We start from the raw sequence: 16,601 nt of genomic DNA on the forward strand, positions 1-16,601 counted from the left end.
GATCATTTATTTCTGCTTTCAGGTGTAATAATAGTCTCTCATTTGTATCTTGTTTTCTAAAGGACAGTGATTTGATGAAGATGTGTCTTATAATAAAAATAAGTGCTAAACCTTGAAGCAACTTGGAGTTTGGACTCATGAATGAAATATGCCTGAACCGCCTTGACAGCTCTGTTGCAGTGTGTGTGTCCCAGACGCGGAGGCGTGAGCAGGGGTGTGTGGAAGGTGTGGACTCTACATGCATCAGTGGGAGGACAGAGAGGAGGATTCCTCTAAACCTCTCTGTAAATATGACAGCCAGACCAAAGCTCAGAGGTGGCCAGACCGGTTTCTCCGGCGGCACGCCACTCCTCCGCCATGACTCACCCCTGCCTCTGAGTGTGTTGTGTTGAGCAGACCAGACTACCTGACCGGGACCCGCACCTGGGACCGGGACCGACCTGATTCCGGACCGGGACCCAGCTGTGTGTCCCTGAAGAGTATGGGAAAACCTGTGAATTTCAAAGATGGAGTTCAGTCTGTTCGGTAAGCTTTTACAACAACAAGAAACTAAATCTGTCAGAATTTTACTGAACATGTGAATCAGCCCTGTGTTTCTGTCAGGATCCATCAGCAGAGAGATGACTCTCCTCGAGCTGGACCGGGACCCAGCTGTGTGTCCCTGAAGAGTGACCGGTCTATGGGAACCCCAATGTCATTTAATGATTTCAAAGATGGACTTCAGTCTGTTGAGCTAAGGTGAGCTTTCATTAGGCGACTGTGTTTCTATCAGGATCCATCAGCAGAGGTCAGACCCTTTACCTTTTGACTTCAGGATTCCTTAAGACAGAACATGATATACAACTTGTCCTTTTGTTTTCTCCAAAGAGTTCAGCAACAGAGATCCCAAGTGATCCCAGGAGACCTGGACCCCATATTTAAGGTGTGTGAGTCAGAGACTGTATAACATATAGAGATGGTCAAAGAGTTGGATCGTTGATGGAGATTAGACGAGCAGGTGGAGCAACAGAGGAGACGTCCACCTGTCAATCAAAGAGGCCACGCCTCTTTGTCTCACCTTCAGGCCTAATATCATTTAAACGGCTGAGTTATTTATCTGTAGGGATGAACTCACTTGTGGAGCTTTTGTGTGTGGCACTGACTCGCTAATCACGCCAAGGTAGCAAGCTCGGGACTCTCAGGGGTGTTTGATTGGATTGATATCAACAGGTATGAGTCATTGGACCCGTGCAAAAGTTACCTGGGACGCAAACCCCATTGCGGAATAAGAAACAATCTTTCTCGTTATCGATCAATTATTAATGATCCCGGTTTAAAAGCCCAGCAAATTTGACTACTCTTACGAGGCTGGTAAAAAATACCCTACCTAGTAATAACAAGTCCATGAAACAGGTCCTTACCAGTATGCTGCTTTTTTCGCCAATCACGCAATTTCCTTCATAATAGTCCCTGACCAGCTGAGTGGTTTCTTATTAATCGCCTTAAGTGCTGTTCCAGGAGAGGCAATTCAAAAGCTTTTTCCCTTAGCCTGATTAGGTCCGCTGACAGGGTGATCTAAGCCATAAGGGTCAGAGCTCTGCGATGACGTAATGCTCAAGCATTACAATAAGGGTGTGTAGAATTCAAATTATAATAATCCTCCTTCAATAGTCCAGGATCATGGTCCCCGCAACATGGTTATGCAAGGACTTTATATCATTCATTACGGTCATAATCTGACCGTCAATCCCGAAGGCCTTGTCTTATGTTGCCCATACCCTTCAAGGTCACTGGCGTCCTTTGACGCTGGGCAAACTAAAGCTTATTCTTCATGAGCAGTTTCACAGCCCTAAAGTGAAACATCTTATTTCTTAGCCGAAAATGGTGCTTCGTTGCTTTGCAATGGCAGGTTAATACTATGCGCCCATCAGAAGGTGCTTAGCTACTACGACTCAGAAACTGATCTTGATTAAGCACACGTGACCTGAGCCTTTTTCAACAGGACTTTCAATATAAAATGGCCAGGGCGTATTTATAAAAAGCTAATTATCAGTTCTGCTGACTGGACAAACGCGAAATTGCAAAAGTTACAAGGACGGCCTGTCGGAATACCATAGTTTTATATATGAACCATGAGAGTTACCCAATGTGATCTTAAGATCTGTAGCGAGCCTTCATACTAGCTCTGGATCAGATTGCCTTGAAATCATCCCAAGTCATGTTAGAGCCTCTTGGCGGTTACGATCTCTGGGGGTGTCAAGATACAGCATGAAGACTGGAGTCAGAGGTACTAACCCCCACCAATACCGTTTCTCCTCGTACTATTCAGATCCTCATCTGACTTTTTTCAGTTCTCATTGTCGTCCATTGAGCAAACCTTAGTTTGATCATTAGCTACTTTTTGATTGACAACCTCGTTGGTACGCATTTGTTTCACGACTTATAAGAAAAAACCGACCGAATGTGTGTCATCCCAGTAAGCACTGGCTATGTCTGGTCAAGCATTTCAATTCCTCAAGGTCAACTGACTTTACGTCCTTAGTGATTAAGTTAGACCATTTGACGTTGGAAAGGGGTTAGTGGTTCGTTGTTCAAGCATAGCACGTTGCATTCTGGCCATTTTACCTATGGAAGCTCAGATTCTGATTTCGTGATACATGAAAAAAAACATCAATAAGCAAGATGTCATAGTAAAATCAATCCTACATCTATAGCATATTGACGTGCCAGGACAATTGTTACCAGTAGTTCATCAGTAGACGCCATATTCCACGGTAATGGTTACCAACCTTCTGTTAGGCTTCACTTTTCCACTGAGTGCATTCGTAGGCTATGAAAGAGTGGACATAGCGTCCATGTACTGATGAATACAGTCGAAACATATTAGTTTGCGAGTAAACTGATGGTTCTGGCTTAAAAACGCGTGTCACACATGTCACTGGGAACCTCCTACCATTTAGTTGGACTGTTCCGTTTCTGTTCAGTAAGTAATTGATCAAGTCTTAGCCCATACGTAATTGAACCGATCAGGGCCAATAGTATTAACCAAGAGCAATAGACTGTCATGGCCTGGTCCGCGCAGAGTTGGATTCTTCGCCACTATGCGATCCTGATTCCCCATTTTCCAAGATCTTACGGCTTTAATGAAGTCTAGATCTTGAATGCCCCCCATTAGCTGCAGGACGTGACTCAGTACCCTTTCATTTTTCCGTTAGTCAAGGGAGAGAAAAAGAGGAGATTTTGCAGAAGCACACGCCCTCTCTGCATTATCCCCCTGCCCCACCAAGCTAAGGGCTAATTCCGACTTTTTCATAATGATGATGCATAGCATGTGCTAAATGCCAGTATATCTGGTCACTGTGAGTCGGGAGCTTGCACGTGCGGAAGGTCCTTGTGACATTCACAAGGAATTTTTATTAAGACGCATACCGTAAAGTCCTGTAGCAATCGACATAACCCGAAGGCCCCCAGGTGAAAGCTTAAATGCTGTCATTATGGGTAAATTCGCGAATACGAAAGGTCATATGGTCATTACCTGACCTATTGGCGTGTGTGTCCCCTGTACGCTCAGTAAGTTGATGATGGAAGCTTTGAGGACCGCCATTATGGTCGCCCTAAGGAGGTTATCATACAGGGATCACGGTATAGATTACTTTGGAGTGCACCACATTTTTAAAAACTCTAGGTCAGTGGTAACTTGAGTTTGGTTAAAGGTCTTTGTCAGGGCGCACCCCTTATCTGGAAGAGCGTAATATAGGCTGTTTAGCTTGCATGTATTCTTACCGTAACGTGCCAAAGGGCTAATGAGGTACCTCCAATGCCATATGAAGAAGTCCCAGTTTAATAGAGCTATTGATCCTCCTCCGGGAGCTCACACGCTTATAGGATCCTCCACTTTAGTGATCGATGCTGTAAAAATGAACCCTCAGGGAGCTCATAAGAGCCATCATCCTACCCAGCCTACCCCGACACCACGTTTTTCCATATGTGTTTGCCCTTACTACAAAAGTTGAGGTGACCGACTTGCATTGGCACTTTCACCCCATGCTAAACTTCTCAAAAAGGTCACAGTTTAGGGCCTGATAAAGGCGGGAAGTAAACTATCGCCTTGGTCAGGCTTATCAACTTTGAACTTATGGATCTATTGAGGTATAAGTGATTAGGCAAACTAATCAAAGCGCAGTCAGCAATTACCAGGGTTTTCAAAGCTGATTATGGTTCAATACCACTCTAGCCTGCAGAAAGGTAGCAAAGGACCTTATTCGCATAGACTCAAAAGCTGAGGGACAGTCTAAGGGCGGTGCTGTCTCACATTTGATGTAAGAAAAATAAGCGTTGGATTCAGGCCAGGGAGGCATTATTTGGGGATACCGTTGCTAACTGCCGCATATGCCTAGTGCTGACACATCCATAATAGGTAAAACCTAGATACTCTACGTTTGATTGCTGGGTAGCGTGGATCCACCCTCATATTCAGCTCCTTGGTTCAGTAGAATACAAATGGGTTTACCATATGGAATCGGGAGCATTGAACTCATGTTACAGGCTGCGTTGTAAGGGCGCACAGTCGGTGTCAGACTAAGCTTCATCAGGGTCCTCCGGGAACAACAGAATCCCACATTGGCGTCAAAGAATCCGCGCTTCATTCCGAGCATGCCTTGGTAGACATAACGGGTGCCACCATTCTAAAAACAACTAATATAGAAGTTTCCCCAAACCCTATGGAGGCCTCTGCAAATGGATCCCCTTGTCGTCCATTGCTAAACTCAGGACCGTTGTACCGGAGAGATACACATCCCTTCAAACTGTGCCGGTCCTTAGATAACCATGTTGTTATTTCACCGAAAAGTTGGAGGCATAATCGAGCAACTTTTTCGCCCTGGCCTTCATTATCCAGCCAAACGGAATTTGACAGGGTTATCCCGGGTCAGGCCGAGGTACAAAACACTGGTAATTCGAAGGTCCGAAACAGTACTTATCCGGGGCCGTGGATCCGCCGTTTAGCACCCATACGGTCAGTATGGCAGCCGAGCAACACCCTGTTATAAAATCACCTGGTGAATGAGAATTATCTTCAACGGCTGCGATGCTGAAAACAGTAGGGGGCTCTCATTAGTTCAGTTAAGTCACAGACTATAATCCTGGGGTATCCAGGGGTGCCATATCTGAGCGGGGGAGCCCAGGAGAGGTGTGTCCGCCAGTGTCAGCAGGACACACTCATGTACAACTACGGAATCTGGGACCTAGGAAGGGCTAGTACAGTCCTCAGCATCAGGGGGATGAGCGTTTACCGGACCTAAATGAGTCACAGATGGCCTATTTAGCTCTTCTGCTACACCGCTTGTAAGGCGGCAGGGTAAAAATTCCCTAGATTCCTACCAAGATTTATGGGACTACCGTCACCCTCCGTTAACGTTAATCATCACCTGGGATGAATACACATTTGCGAAGGCCGTCCATGACAGTAAGCCTGTTGCAATCCTGGCCTCAGAAGAATATCGGCTATTACGTCATCCATGCACACAGAAAATTTTGAAGTCACCGAGGTGTGAATGCCACACTCCCCCGCAACTTACGCGTGCTAGCAGCCGATTAATAGTATCGAGCTGAAGAGAGTCATAGGTTAACGTGGAGATCACTTTCTGGGGGTTTGCAGTAACTTGACAGAGGGACAAGGGCATCCTTAGTAAGTTTCTAAACTGACCGTCTTGTTTCGAAGGTGTTTGACATCATCACTTCAACGGATTAGAGCCCATCATATGTGAGCAGAGGTACACTAGTTGCAGCCCATGGAGGGACTGTATGGAGGTCCGCTTGACGGAGCATAACCGACGTGATGTGACTGCGTATATCTGCACAGAACTCTCTAGCCAATTACCAAAGGGAAATACATGAAGCCCCAATTCGAGTGATGGCCTAATCACCTTTCGTCATTGAGGGGTTGACGTACATCTGACCCTCAGAGGGAGACCTGCTTAACACGGTCATAGGCCTAGATCAAGCCCTCGAACAAATGGCGTGGTGTAAAACAGTCTCTAGGACAATAGTAGATCAGGGCTGAGACAGTTAGATGCACAATTACAGGCACAGATCAGGTGCTGAATCACTCCCGCTACCTTGCGTGCTTCAGAAAAAAGTTCCCTAAGGTTTTGTCAGTGCCCAGCCCTAGGTACATTGCTCTATTGACACCATCCGAGGTTCAAAATGACATCTAGCAGGGTACTAAGAACATACAGTGGGGAAAGTTTGAGGGGGCCGAATACCCCACGTTCATGCCATCCCAAGGCGCATATCGTCAGCAGTTTACGAGAAGTCAACCAGATAGCTCCCGTAGGCTTAGCCTACGGTTGTAATCATCATTTGAGCGACTTGGTACGCTGATAGAATAAGTGATGGCAGCTCTCAACAAAACGGGATAAGTGGCATTTGGATAAGCAGACCAAAAGCAACTACTGGAGCCGGCTAGTCCATGAGGAGCCCATATGAACTTAGGTTTGATGAGTGACACAGTTACCCCAATGACAGGGTTCATTTGCAATCCTTTTTTCTGTCAAATCATGGCTCTTTACTACGGCACGCTTCGCTAGAAACATACATGGTCGGGGACGCAGAGACTGACTCTGCAGGCTCGCTTCAGCAGTCTGATATGAGACACACCGCTGCGTGGGCCTGACACTCTGAGGTATGCTAATATTTGCAGACGTCACACTTGATGCAGCTTCATGTGCTTCTGACATGAATGGTACAATTAGCAACACACTGAAGCCAAGGCCAGTTAATTTGCTTAACTGGCCGTCATGTCTTGCCGATCCGACACTACTCGTTAATATCCCAGGGCGCCACTAGCTGAAGTTCTACTAGGACATCCGTCACTCTCGGTGAAGCCCCCAGGTTCACCGCAATGAGCAGAGGACTTGCTAGCTCATACTCATGACGAGAGCATGAGTACATTGGCTTGGTAATTCTACACTTCCGTGCGTGAAAGTCAGTTCAGATTCGATCCTACTCATTATGAGGACCTCTGGCAACCATCCGCCGGAAGGAATTGGGATCTACCCTCTTGATGGAGGAGCAGAGCAGGAAAACTAGGGGAGTATCATGGTGATGAACTGATTGGGACTCCGTTCATAGGTGAAAGCACACACAGACCGGTAATCAGGAAAACTCCCGGACAGCCATGCCATTATGACCGCAGGGACGTCCCAGTGATTCGGCTTTCCTTATCAACTTCGGCCGTGATTGCATTTAAGTACGTGCCATCTAACTTCTAGCAAAAACAACTGTGTCGACGTATGAGTGGCGTCGAGGCTCACGTGCCCAGCAAGAGAGGTACTGAGTGATGTTATGGGCTGGAGTTCTATTTGACGCCGTTCTAGCACACTACCATGGTAACTGAGATCACAGAATAACTAACCTCACTGACTGACTGGGGGTTGCAGTCCACGGGAGCTTTTGGATCGTAATGGGCTGAGCGCATAAGTTATGGAGACACAGGAGGGGTACATGCCGTCAAGCAAGCATGCCGTGGGGAACATAGTCTCCGACAGGAGAGAGTGCTTACACTTAATCGCACTGGCTGAATAGGCAAAAGCGCAAATTTACGGGTTGCATCAGATTCTCGACCCGGCCTGACGGTAATGATTTGTTACGATATCATTAGGTACTTGAGCTGCAGGGTCCAGGGGATCCAAAAAAATCGATAGAATCCAATCTGCATTTTGATTCTGTGGAGGCCTGGCGGATTCTAAGGGAGTGGCTGCATTGGTTCGTGCTCACCCAGTGATGATGTTCGACCTCAGTAAACTTCTATTGCCATGCCCGGTGATTCACCCGAGCACTTACCCGAATTTGCGGTCAATCTACACTGGGCTCTGACTCGAAGCTGGGACACTCCCCTCTTGGACACATGAAAGCCCATGAAGTTTTTTCAACAATTAAATGTTCCGCCCCAGCCAGGAGTGTGTTATCACTTCACGGGGGTGACTCATCCGGCTTTAGGACTTATTCATGATTGCCCAATCTGCACAGTCGAAGCCCGTACTTAAATCAAATACACACAGACCTGTTGGCAAAATGGATTTCACAGTGGCAAAGTTCATGGCTGGCCCTCACTACTCGATTCTATTGGCGTAGAGCTTTACCCACCGTGAGGTGTCCTACTGACCCTGTAAGAGGACCGGGATCGTACTTACGTTTACCACAAATTATCTTAGCCTATAGCTAGCCCGAGATCATTTGAGCTTCCGTTTTACATTTAAAACCCCAGTTGTCGGACCAGTGGAGCAGTCCGTTGCAGCTAATGATTGGCTTTGATGACGAGCATGATACATAGCCCTCCAGAGAACAAGGAAAGGTATATAGCATTAACCCAGTGGGTTCAAACTTTGGTGATAACGGATAGTGCAACAACGAGAGCCCCAGCAACTGGACGATTTGGCTGGGAGTGTTGAAGTCATCCATGCGTGGAGTGAGTAGGTAGGTTCTTAAATCCCAGAGGACTTTAAAAGCCAACGGGCGTGTATCATCACTGCAGCGCACCCCAGCTGGAATTCCCAAAAGATTTTCATTGACCAGACAGAAATAAAGGCGTAATGATCAAACGGTTGCCTCCCAGTGTACCAATGAACTCCGATTAACGTGAAAGCTAAGCATAATCTTTTCACACGTTTTTTCAGTTGTCTTTGAATCTTTAGATCGGCTTTACACACAGCGATCTCCTGGTTGTGTCGGCCTTTTGCAAGTGGTAGTGAATCGGGCCAAATGGTCCCACGGAGTCCGTGAGTACTTTGAAGACAGACTAAAACTCCCAATCTGGAGTCCAACTCCTCAGCGCTGTTCAGCAAACTGAAACTAGCACACACACTCCCACTGGCATGAAGACTACTGGTAGAATGGTCGCTGCACTAACCTCGTGACAACTAAGTTTTCTGCATCGAGAGATCATCTGCACTGGTTCCCCCAGGTACTAAAATGTGGCTTGACGGCTCCACGTTCAATCACTGTACGAATGGTTCCCCAAAATTCTAGTGAGGATGCTCACACATGTCTTTAATAACTTTTGAATGCCAATCAGGAAAGAAAGCAGTGGTTCTCGAGTTTCCAGGGCTGGGAGGAGGTTCAACAGGGCTTTCTGAAGACAGAGCAATTTTCGTCTGATAGAACCCTTTTGCATCGTTCCCATGGTCGCCCTAAACTTATCCGTACTACAAGCGCAAGCTAGCAGTTATTTGCAGATCCTTCCCTACCAAGTGGTGGTGTCTACGCGCTCTTTGGATCCATGATTTTTACCCTCAATAGCCAGAAGTCGCAGTAAAACTCCTCATAAGACTAAATCCAACGCGTTATTGTCACACATAAAAAAGCAGCACAGACAGTGAAGAAAGACGCTTAGCTCATGCACGAACTCTGAAAACTTCACACACAGAGGAGGCTCGGGCATGCCCGCTGTCACTGATCCTTATTCACTGGGGCTGGGGCATCTAGGGGAGGCAGGGACACAAGCTCTCGTGTAAGCATCGACCGTGTTAACAAATTTCCCGAATGATTTAAAGATGTCAGTGGAAAGGGCTCCCGCCTAAAGGCCTTAAATAGTCACTTCACCGAGCTGGTAAGAAAACTCGACACATGCGTAGCAGATCTCAGAGATGGTGATTGCCAAGCATTGCAGAAGAACGTTAGTAAGGTGGGCGTTCAGGTTTCGCAGGGGCCATTATCGAGGGTAATTAAATAGTTTTTTGCATACAACGATGCACAATCGTAAATTTCTCAAGTCACTAGAAGAACTCCTGTCCCTCGAGAAATGGAAGTAGTTAGCTGCAATCGATAGCCCGAACGGATAACAGGTAGGTGAGCAAATGTACTGCTCAGTCCTGCACAGATTGAAGTCTGGGACGTGTCCGCCCAAAAAGCTCACGTCGTGAAGAAGCTCCCAGTCATCCCACGTTGGTAAATGTCCAAACATGGAAATGGTTCACCGGGCGAAATTAGTGAGGGCGGCAAGACTGAATTGCTACGTATTTTTCTAGCATCCAACCGGGGTCCATAGTCACTGCCCAGTTTTAGAAAACAAGCCGCCGTCCATAGCGTTATTACGGTGAAGAAACAGTGGACATCAAGTAACCGCCACGGTCATAATAGCCGGAGTCCTCTGTGCATTGCCCGATCGATGGAAGTGAAGTGGACAGTTTGACTGTAGTGATTTTAACTCTCACTCTGGAAATAGGACGTGGGCCGAGCACCGCATGGAAATGGGAGTGCAATGATCGTGTTAATGTCAGAAGCCACACATTTGTATGAATGCCAGAGATTTGAAATATGTGCATGCCAACTTCATGGGAAGTTTCTCCGGAGGCTGACGAGCACGCCCACCTCCTTTGGAGTAATCTGTCCACTGCCCGAAGGATAATGACCAGTCCGGAATGCAACTTGGTGCTAAATGATTAGTGAGTCCTCTGCACCTTGCACTGTATGTCAGCGGCGAGCAAAGTGTATAGCGATTCTTGTTTTATCGACAGACACGTTAAAAAGCTAAGCAGGTATACCTCATTGCAACAGTTTTTCACCATTTCATAGGGATGGAGTCATACCCAGGGGCGAGTAATGGTCCAGGACGAAAGTTGATCTGAAACTTGTGAAAAAGCGCGGAAAGGACATGGTGAGAATTCTGCTGGTGTTGAACACGAGAATCCTGGTACCTTCGTCTGAAAATGGGGTTACTACGCAATGGAGGCATGTTGTTTGTAAGCAATCTCAGACTAAGTTCAAAATGAAAAAGCATATACGGGGTCAGCCCGGCAATTAAGTTGCCAAGATAAAGCCAGCTAACTCAACTAGTCCGGTGGGCCAGCTCCAGGGGAACATCGAAGGAATTCCTAGTGGAACCCCTGCCCCACAGCACGTAAGCCGGGCTCTTCACTACTACCGGGAGCACCTAAGGAGTGGAGGGTTGCTATCCTTTCGAAATGTTAAACAGTGCTGGACCTTTTAATCGATTATAGCCCTAGCACAATAGGGAATATAGACAGGACGAGAGTTGTCGGTTGTCCGTCTACGTCCTGCTAACTGCTCCAGGAAACATCACGATTGATACACTGAAGAAGCTACAATGACTACTCTGACATAGCATCCGCCGGAGACTTCACATTTGACGAGCTTCGCTCCAGCGTCATACGAACTAGCAGATATTTCGTATTTTTAAATTCAAGTGATAGGCACCAGTTGGGTGCTGGATGCTGTAATCTAATGCAGCCTGCAGGTTGACTTTCCGACCAGGTGCTACCATTCACTTCACCTCTTGAACCGATTTTGGCCTGCCCATCGGCCGATTCGATGGGCGAGGAAGGTGCAATGAGCAAGTGCATTGTCACTACCCCACTGGACTGTACCGAAAAAGTTTTGATTGTGGACGCCTCCACTTGCGATCAATAAAGTTGACTGTTCGCATCCGCAACACAATAAGAATCGTCACTGCGTGGGGGAGATCCGGCACTGGAGTTAAAGGCCCTGGAAACTTGTTGCATCCTAACGGCGTGTGAATGGCCCTACCCCTGTCGTGAAAGGAAATCCCCGGTCTCGGTGGCTAGAATCGGCTAGTTCTTGCATCAGCGACTAACGTGATACATCGAGAGGAGGCGGGGCAGGTCGGGCTTGGAGCTGAGCTAATCCGTCGCATAAAGTGTACTTTATTTTAACTGGCTAGTTCATGAAATGATCTTGCTACTACATACGGCCGTCAATTCAACTCGCACATCTGTTTCAGCACTAGCGGAGTCTCAGATAATCAGTCAGTCTGTTGGGTCGTACAGAATGATCATTTGCACGTTCAATCTTACGACGTTCCGCGATGTTTACTCAGCCTAAATGACCTCGATTAGCAGGTGGCGTACATGGTTCAGTAAACGCTTCGCTATTACACGGAATTACTTAAAGCTAATAGGTTTGTTTGCTAAAAAAGATGTACTTAAGTAACCGTTCACGCGACAAACGCTAATTAGTTCTATCCTGGAGAGTAGAGACCCTCCTCTTAATAGAAGCCAACAATGTTATTGGGTCCACTCGTATCATCTAACGCGAGGTTAAATTAACATGTAGAAGACCCCCTGGTTAAGCTTATGAGAAAAAAGACACCTGGCGTATTTCCTCCGATGCCGGTCCTTCTGGCGACAAACACTCTTGCAAGGTCCCAGACTCATTGAAACTCTCACTTGGTGTCTGAGCGACGTAGTAAAATACGTCAGGGTGAAGCAGCATATCGTCCTCAGCACTATATTCGTCCCGTTCGAGATCAGTTAGCCTCTTGGACAGGTGACTGTCCCCTAATTTACAAAGTGCTAGTCTCGGCAGGATTCAAAGCGGAGAAGCTGATTTACATACCTCTCCGGGGACAGGTCGAGGTGCCATGAAGAAAGTCGGCGCGCATGTCATCCCCCTCGCTTGATCCCCCCCAGAGCAGGCGAAAATCATCTGCAGTGCTTATAAGCTCGATATCGGTGTAGTCGGAAACTGAATGAGACTTCACGCGTAGAATGGCATACCGATCCACATCCTAAAGAACAGACTATGGGGCCATTGCCCATTAGATCTGGCTCTTACAGGCTCGTCAGACCCCTAGGTAATTAACTCATGATCCCGTAATCGTTTATCAAGCCTTAAATACCCAAACAATAAGCCCCGAATCCCACTCACTGAGTACAGCAACAACAACTAAATGGGACCCGCTCAAAGCACTTCGGGACAGGGTGTCAGCTTAGAGCTGTTCAGGACTGAAAGTGTTTTCTCGGTTGGGCTAATACAGGTTGGGGCATTACACAGCTTTCATCCGCTGTTGAACCGATATCACATTAAGGGGAAGACTCCCCACTCTGGACACTGAGTGATCGCTATCCCTATGGCTAATACGCCAAGGATAAAGGGGTTTTTGGAGGCGAGCACCGAACTTCCGGTATATCCAATTGTCACCGGGAGAAAGTGCAATTTTTGAACTACCATAGGCTTAGTCCTTATGGATTTGGCTACATATAGGGGTTACGTGTATGGGTAACCGTGTCTAGGGGCTGATCTTGCCTCAAGACTCCAGAGGGAGGAAAGCAGGGTTCTACGGTCCTCACCGATTAACTGGACTGCCCAGGTTTTTGGCGGTGCCAGGGATCCGAGGGCGCGTTTTAAATGATTCCAATCATACGGGAATAGTTGACTCACGCGCAAATGATAAGGTCGCCATGGTGGTTCAGGACGATCTAAGTCGAAGTCATCACATGGGCGCTCTAGCTAGCGAACCGGCCTTGGCATTTGGAAACTGCATCTAGCTTTCTCCTTTCAGGCCCAACCAAACGTGACTATCGAACATCAATGGGTAAAGTCAGCGTCGAGCTTCCTGTCCATTTTAGGAGCCTGCATCATCATTCCGCATAGCCGACCGAAGCTACTCCAAACGGTTTAACAGATCGTGCTAATAAGGGGATGTTCGTATAGGGGGCCCCAAAATAGGAGTGTCAGACTGCGTTGCCTACTTTTAAGTCATAACACATCGGCTTTAATCTGAGTGACTGGAAAGCGCGTTGAGTGCAATTGCATGAAACTTTATTGTACCTCAACCCGTGCATTTTTTCTATGACGAGTTTGATCCCGACTCGCGGGAGTAAACAATCACGGCCAGATCTGTTAACCTGCAGTCCCCACCCAAGGTACCAAGATGTCAGTCACACGTCAACTAATCCTTAATCGACATTGGTCCAAACGCATCTTAATCCAGGTACTTCTAACTGCCTACTGTCCCAAACGTTGTCGCATATACAAATTATCATAGTTAGAGACCTCGCATTTTAATCAGTGACAAAGTGGCCCAAAGATCACCTGTTTTCGACTTCCCGTGGGATCCGCTCTGACTAGGAACTGAGAAATTAGTTTGGTTGACTCACGGCCTAAAAAGCACTAAATAAGTCCATCGACATCCGCCCGACCCAAAGATGTCCTGCCAGTCCATTGACGTTGTTGCCGCTAAGGTTTTTATTCCGACTTTAATACAAGGCATGTTAGAGAATAGTTCACGGCACATCCGCCGCTCCGATATACGAAAAGCGTGGAATCGACATGGATTGAGCCCCTGTAGGGTTGCAAAACAGTTAGGTGAATACCTGCAATATGAGTTTATTAAAAGGGAAAAGCCAAACTCAGGACTTTCTGGCGGTGAAACCCTAACAATGGCATATGTCACCACACGTGGTATTATCTCTTTAGACACTCAAGTTGACCTCACATTCATCATAGAATTTACTGGAACATGGGCCTCGTCTGTCTCATCCATAATTGAAGATGGAGAATTGCTGTTTCATTGTCAGTTGGTATTATTGGATTAAATTTCCAATAATATTTCCCAGAATGCATTTACAATCTACATTAACACGATGTTCACGGATTAGGTAAAATAATTTTTGAGAAAATAATAATAAAACAATACTAATCAAATAGAGACTTGTACAGTTTTGATGTCAAATGAAAGCAGGAAACTGAAATTAAGGAGTTATTTCAAAGCTTTGAATCGGCCTCAATACACCATTTAAAATATTTAAAAACAAGTAATATACTTGTATTCCTTTGTTCAAGCTGCTTGAGAAGAACATTGTCAGCTTTATGAAGAGCGAGCTGAAGAAGATGCAAAAGGCCCTAAATCCAGATTACCCAGAAGGCCCTGCTGGTCAGAAGGAAGATGAGGAGGTGTTGGACGGTGAGGATGAAGAGCAGATGAGGAGCAGCAGGGAAGCATTTCTGAAGATCACACTAAACTTCTTGAGGAGAATGGAGCAGGAGGAGCTGGCTGACTGTCTGCAGAGCAGTAAGAGGATTTTAAAGACTTTACAATGAAACAGAAGACCACCACTCAGTTCATCTGTGATTGTTGTCATTCCAGAAACTGTGTGTATGTCATTCCAACTGTGTGACTGCAGCAACATGAACTCAAGTCTAACCTGAAGAAGAAGTTCCAGTGTGACTGTGTGTGAAGAAGAAGTGTGTGTTTGAGGGATCCTAAAGCAGGAAACCAAACCTCCTGAACCAGATCTACACAGAGCTCTACATCACAGAGGAGGGACTGCAGAGGTCAACGAGGCATGAGGTCAGACAGATTGAAACAGCATCCAGGAAACCACAGACCAGAAACACCCATCAGACAAGAAGACCTCTTCAAAGCCTCGCCAGGAAGAGAGGAGCCAATCAGAACAGTGATGACGAAGGGAGTGGCTGTTAAAACAGTCAACACAGAAGTTCACTCTGGACTGGGCTGAAGAAAGCCAACCAGGACATCCACTTCCTGTTTCCATTCACTCAGAGAGCTGAATGTGCTGAAAGAAGAAGTTCAGCTTGGTGCAACTTATCCATCACTTCTTCACTGAAACCAAAGAAGCAGGAATCTGCAGGTTTGAAGAGTTCCAGGTTGTGTTCATCTTGACGGTCTGGATGAGTGTCACTTCCTCTGGACTTCCTCAATGAGGTCCTGACTGATGTCACAGAGTCCACCTCAGTGCATGTGCTGCTGACAAACCTCTTCAGGGGAAACTGCTTCCTCTGCTCGCCTGATAACCACAAGACCTGCAGCAGCCAATCAGATCCCTCCTGACTGTGTTAGGTTGGTGACAGAGGTCAGAGGGTTCACTGACCCCAGAAGGAGGACTACTTCAGGAAGAGGTTCAGGGATGAGGAGCAGGCCAGCAGGAACATCTCCCACATCAGGACCTCAAGCCTCCACATCATGTGCCACATCCCAGTCTTCTGCTGGATCACTGCTACAGTTCTGGAGGACGTGTTTGAAGACCACAGAGGAGAAAGCTGCCCAAGACCATGACTGAGATGTACATCCACTTCCTGGTGGTTCAGTCCAAAGTGAAGATGGTCAAGTTTGATGGAGGTCAAATAGTTCTGCAAAAATTCGGATCCACACTTTTAAAGTTCAGTCCAGAGGCGAGCAGGATGACTGAGTCTCTGGGAAGACTGGCCAACTCGGATTAGTGCTGAACCGTCTTGGAGGAAAATAATTGAAAGAAGAGGATCAGAGGCTGGAGCTGGTGGACAGTCACAGATACAACAGCAGCTGTTTGTGAACGTGTGAGAGCAGAAGGGAATTCTGGGAGTGCTGAACGAGAACAAACACGTCCATTATCATTCACTTCTGACTCCACCGGTTGGACTGGTTGTGACGTCAAGAGATGAGGGGCGTGACCGCACGCATCCTCAGTTCAAATGCACACACACACACACACACACACACCAGGACTGAGGGGAAGACATGAGCAGCTTCTTCTCTCCAGAGGTTCCTCCACACAGAAGGTGAACGTGTCCGTAAACTGACCTGAGGTCAGTTCAGCAGGTGAGAATCTGACCAGAGGAATCTGGACATGTTGGATCATCAGGATCTTTCTCTTTAACTGGACGGTAGAAATGGTTCCTGATGCTGATTGGCTGATCATTTATTTTGCTTTCAGGTGTAATAATACTCTCTCATTTATATCTGAGCTAAAGGACAGTGATTTGATGAAGATGTGCACGTCTTATAATAAAATAAGTGCTAAAACCTTGAAGCAACTTGAGTTTGACTCATGAATGAAATGTGCGTCTGAACCGGTTTGACAGCT

The 16,601-nt window shown here is 46.7% G+C and overlaps 1 protein-coding gene across 1 annotated transcript; it reads left to right on the top strand.

Moving 5' to 3' along the window:
- Positions 1-238: 238 nt before the first annotated feature.
- LOC130196337 (uncharacterized) lies at positions 239-14,838 on the top strand. Its single transcript, XM_056418361.1, has 5 exons — positions 239-315; positions 397-525; positions 604-738; positions 868-922; positions 14,581-14,838. The coding sequence occupies exons 1-5, from the start codon at positions 239-241 to the stop codon at positions 14,836-14,838; spliced, it is 654 nt and encodes a 217-aa protein (XP_056274336.1).
- The last annotated feature ends 1,763 nt before the right edge of the window (positions 14,839-16,601 follow it).

Source organism: Pseudoliparis swirei, chromosome 7, assembly GCF_029220125.1.
Source record: "Pseudoliparis swirei isolate HS2019 ecotype Mariana Trench chromosome 7, NWPU_hadal_v1, whole genome shotgun sequence".
Taxonomy (NCBI): Eukaryota; Metazoa; Chordata; class Actinopteri; order Perciformes; family Liparidae; genus Pseudoliparis; species Pseudoliparis swirei.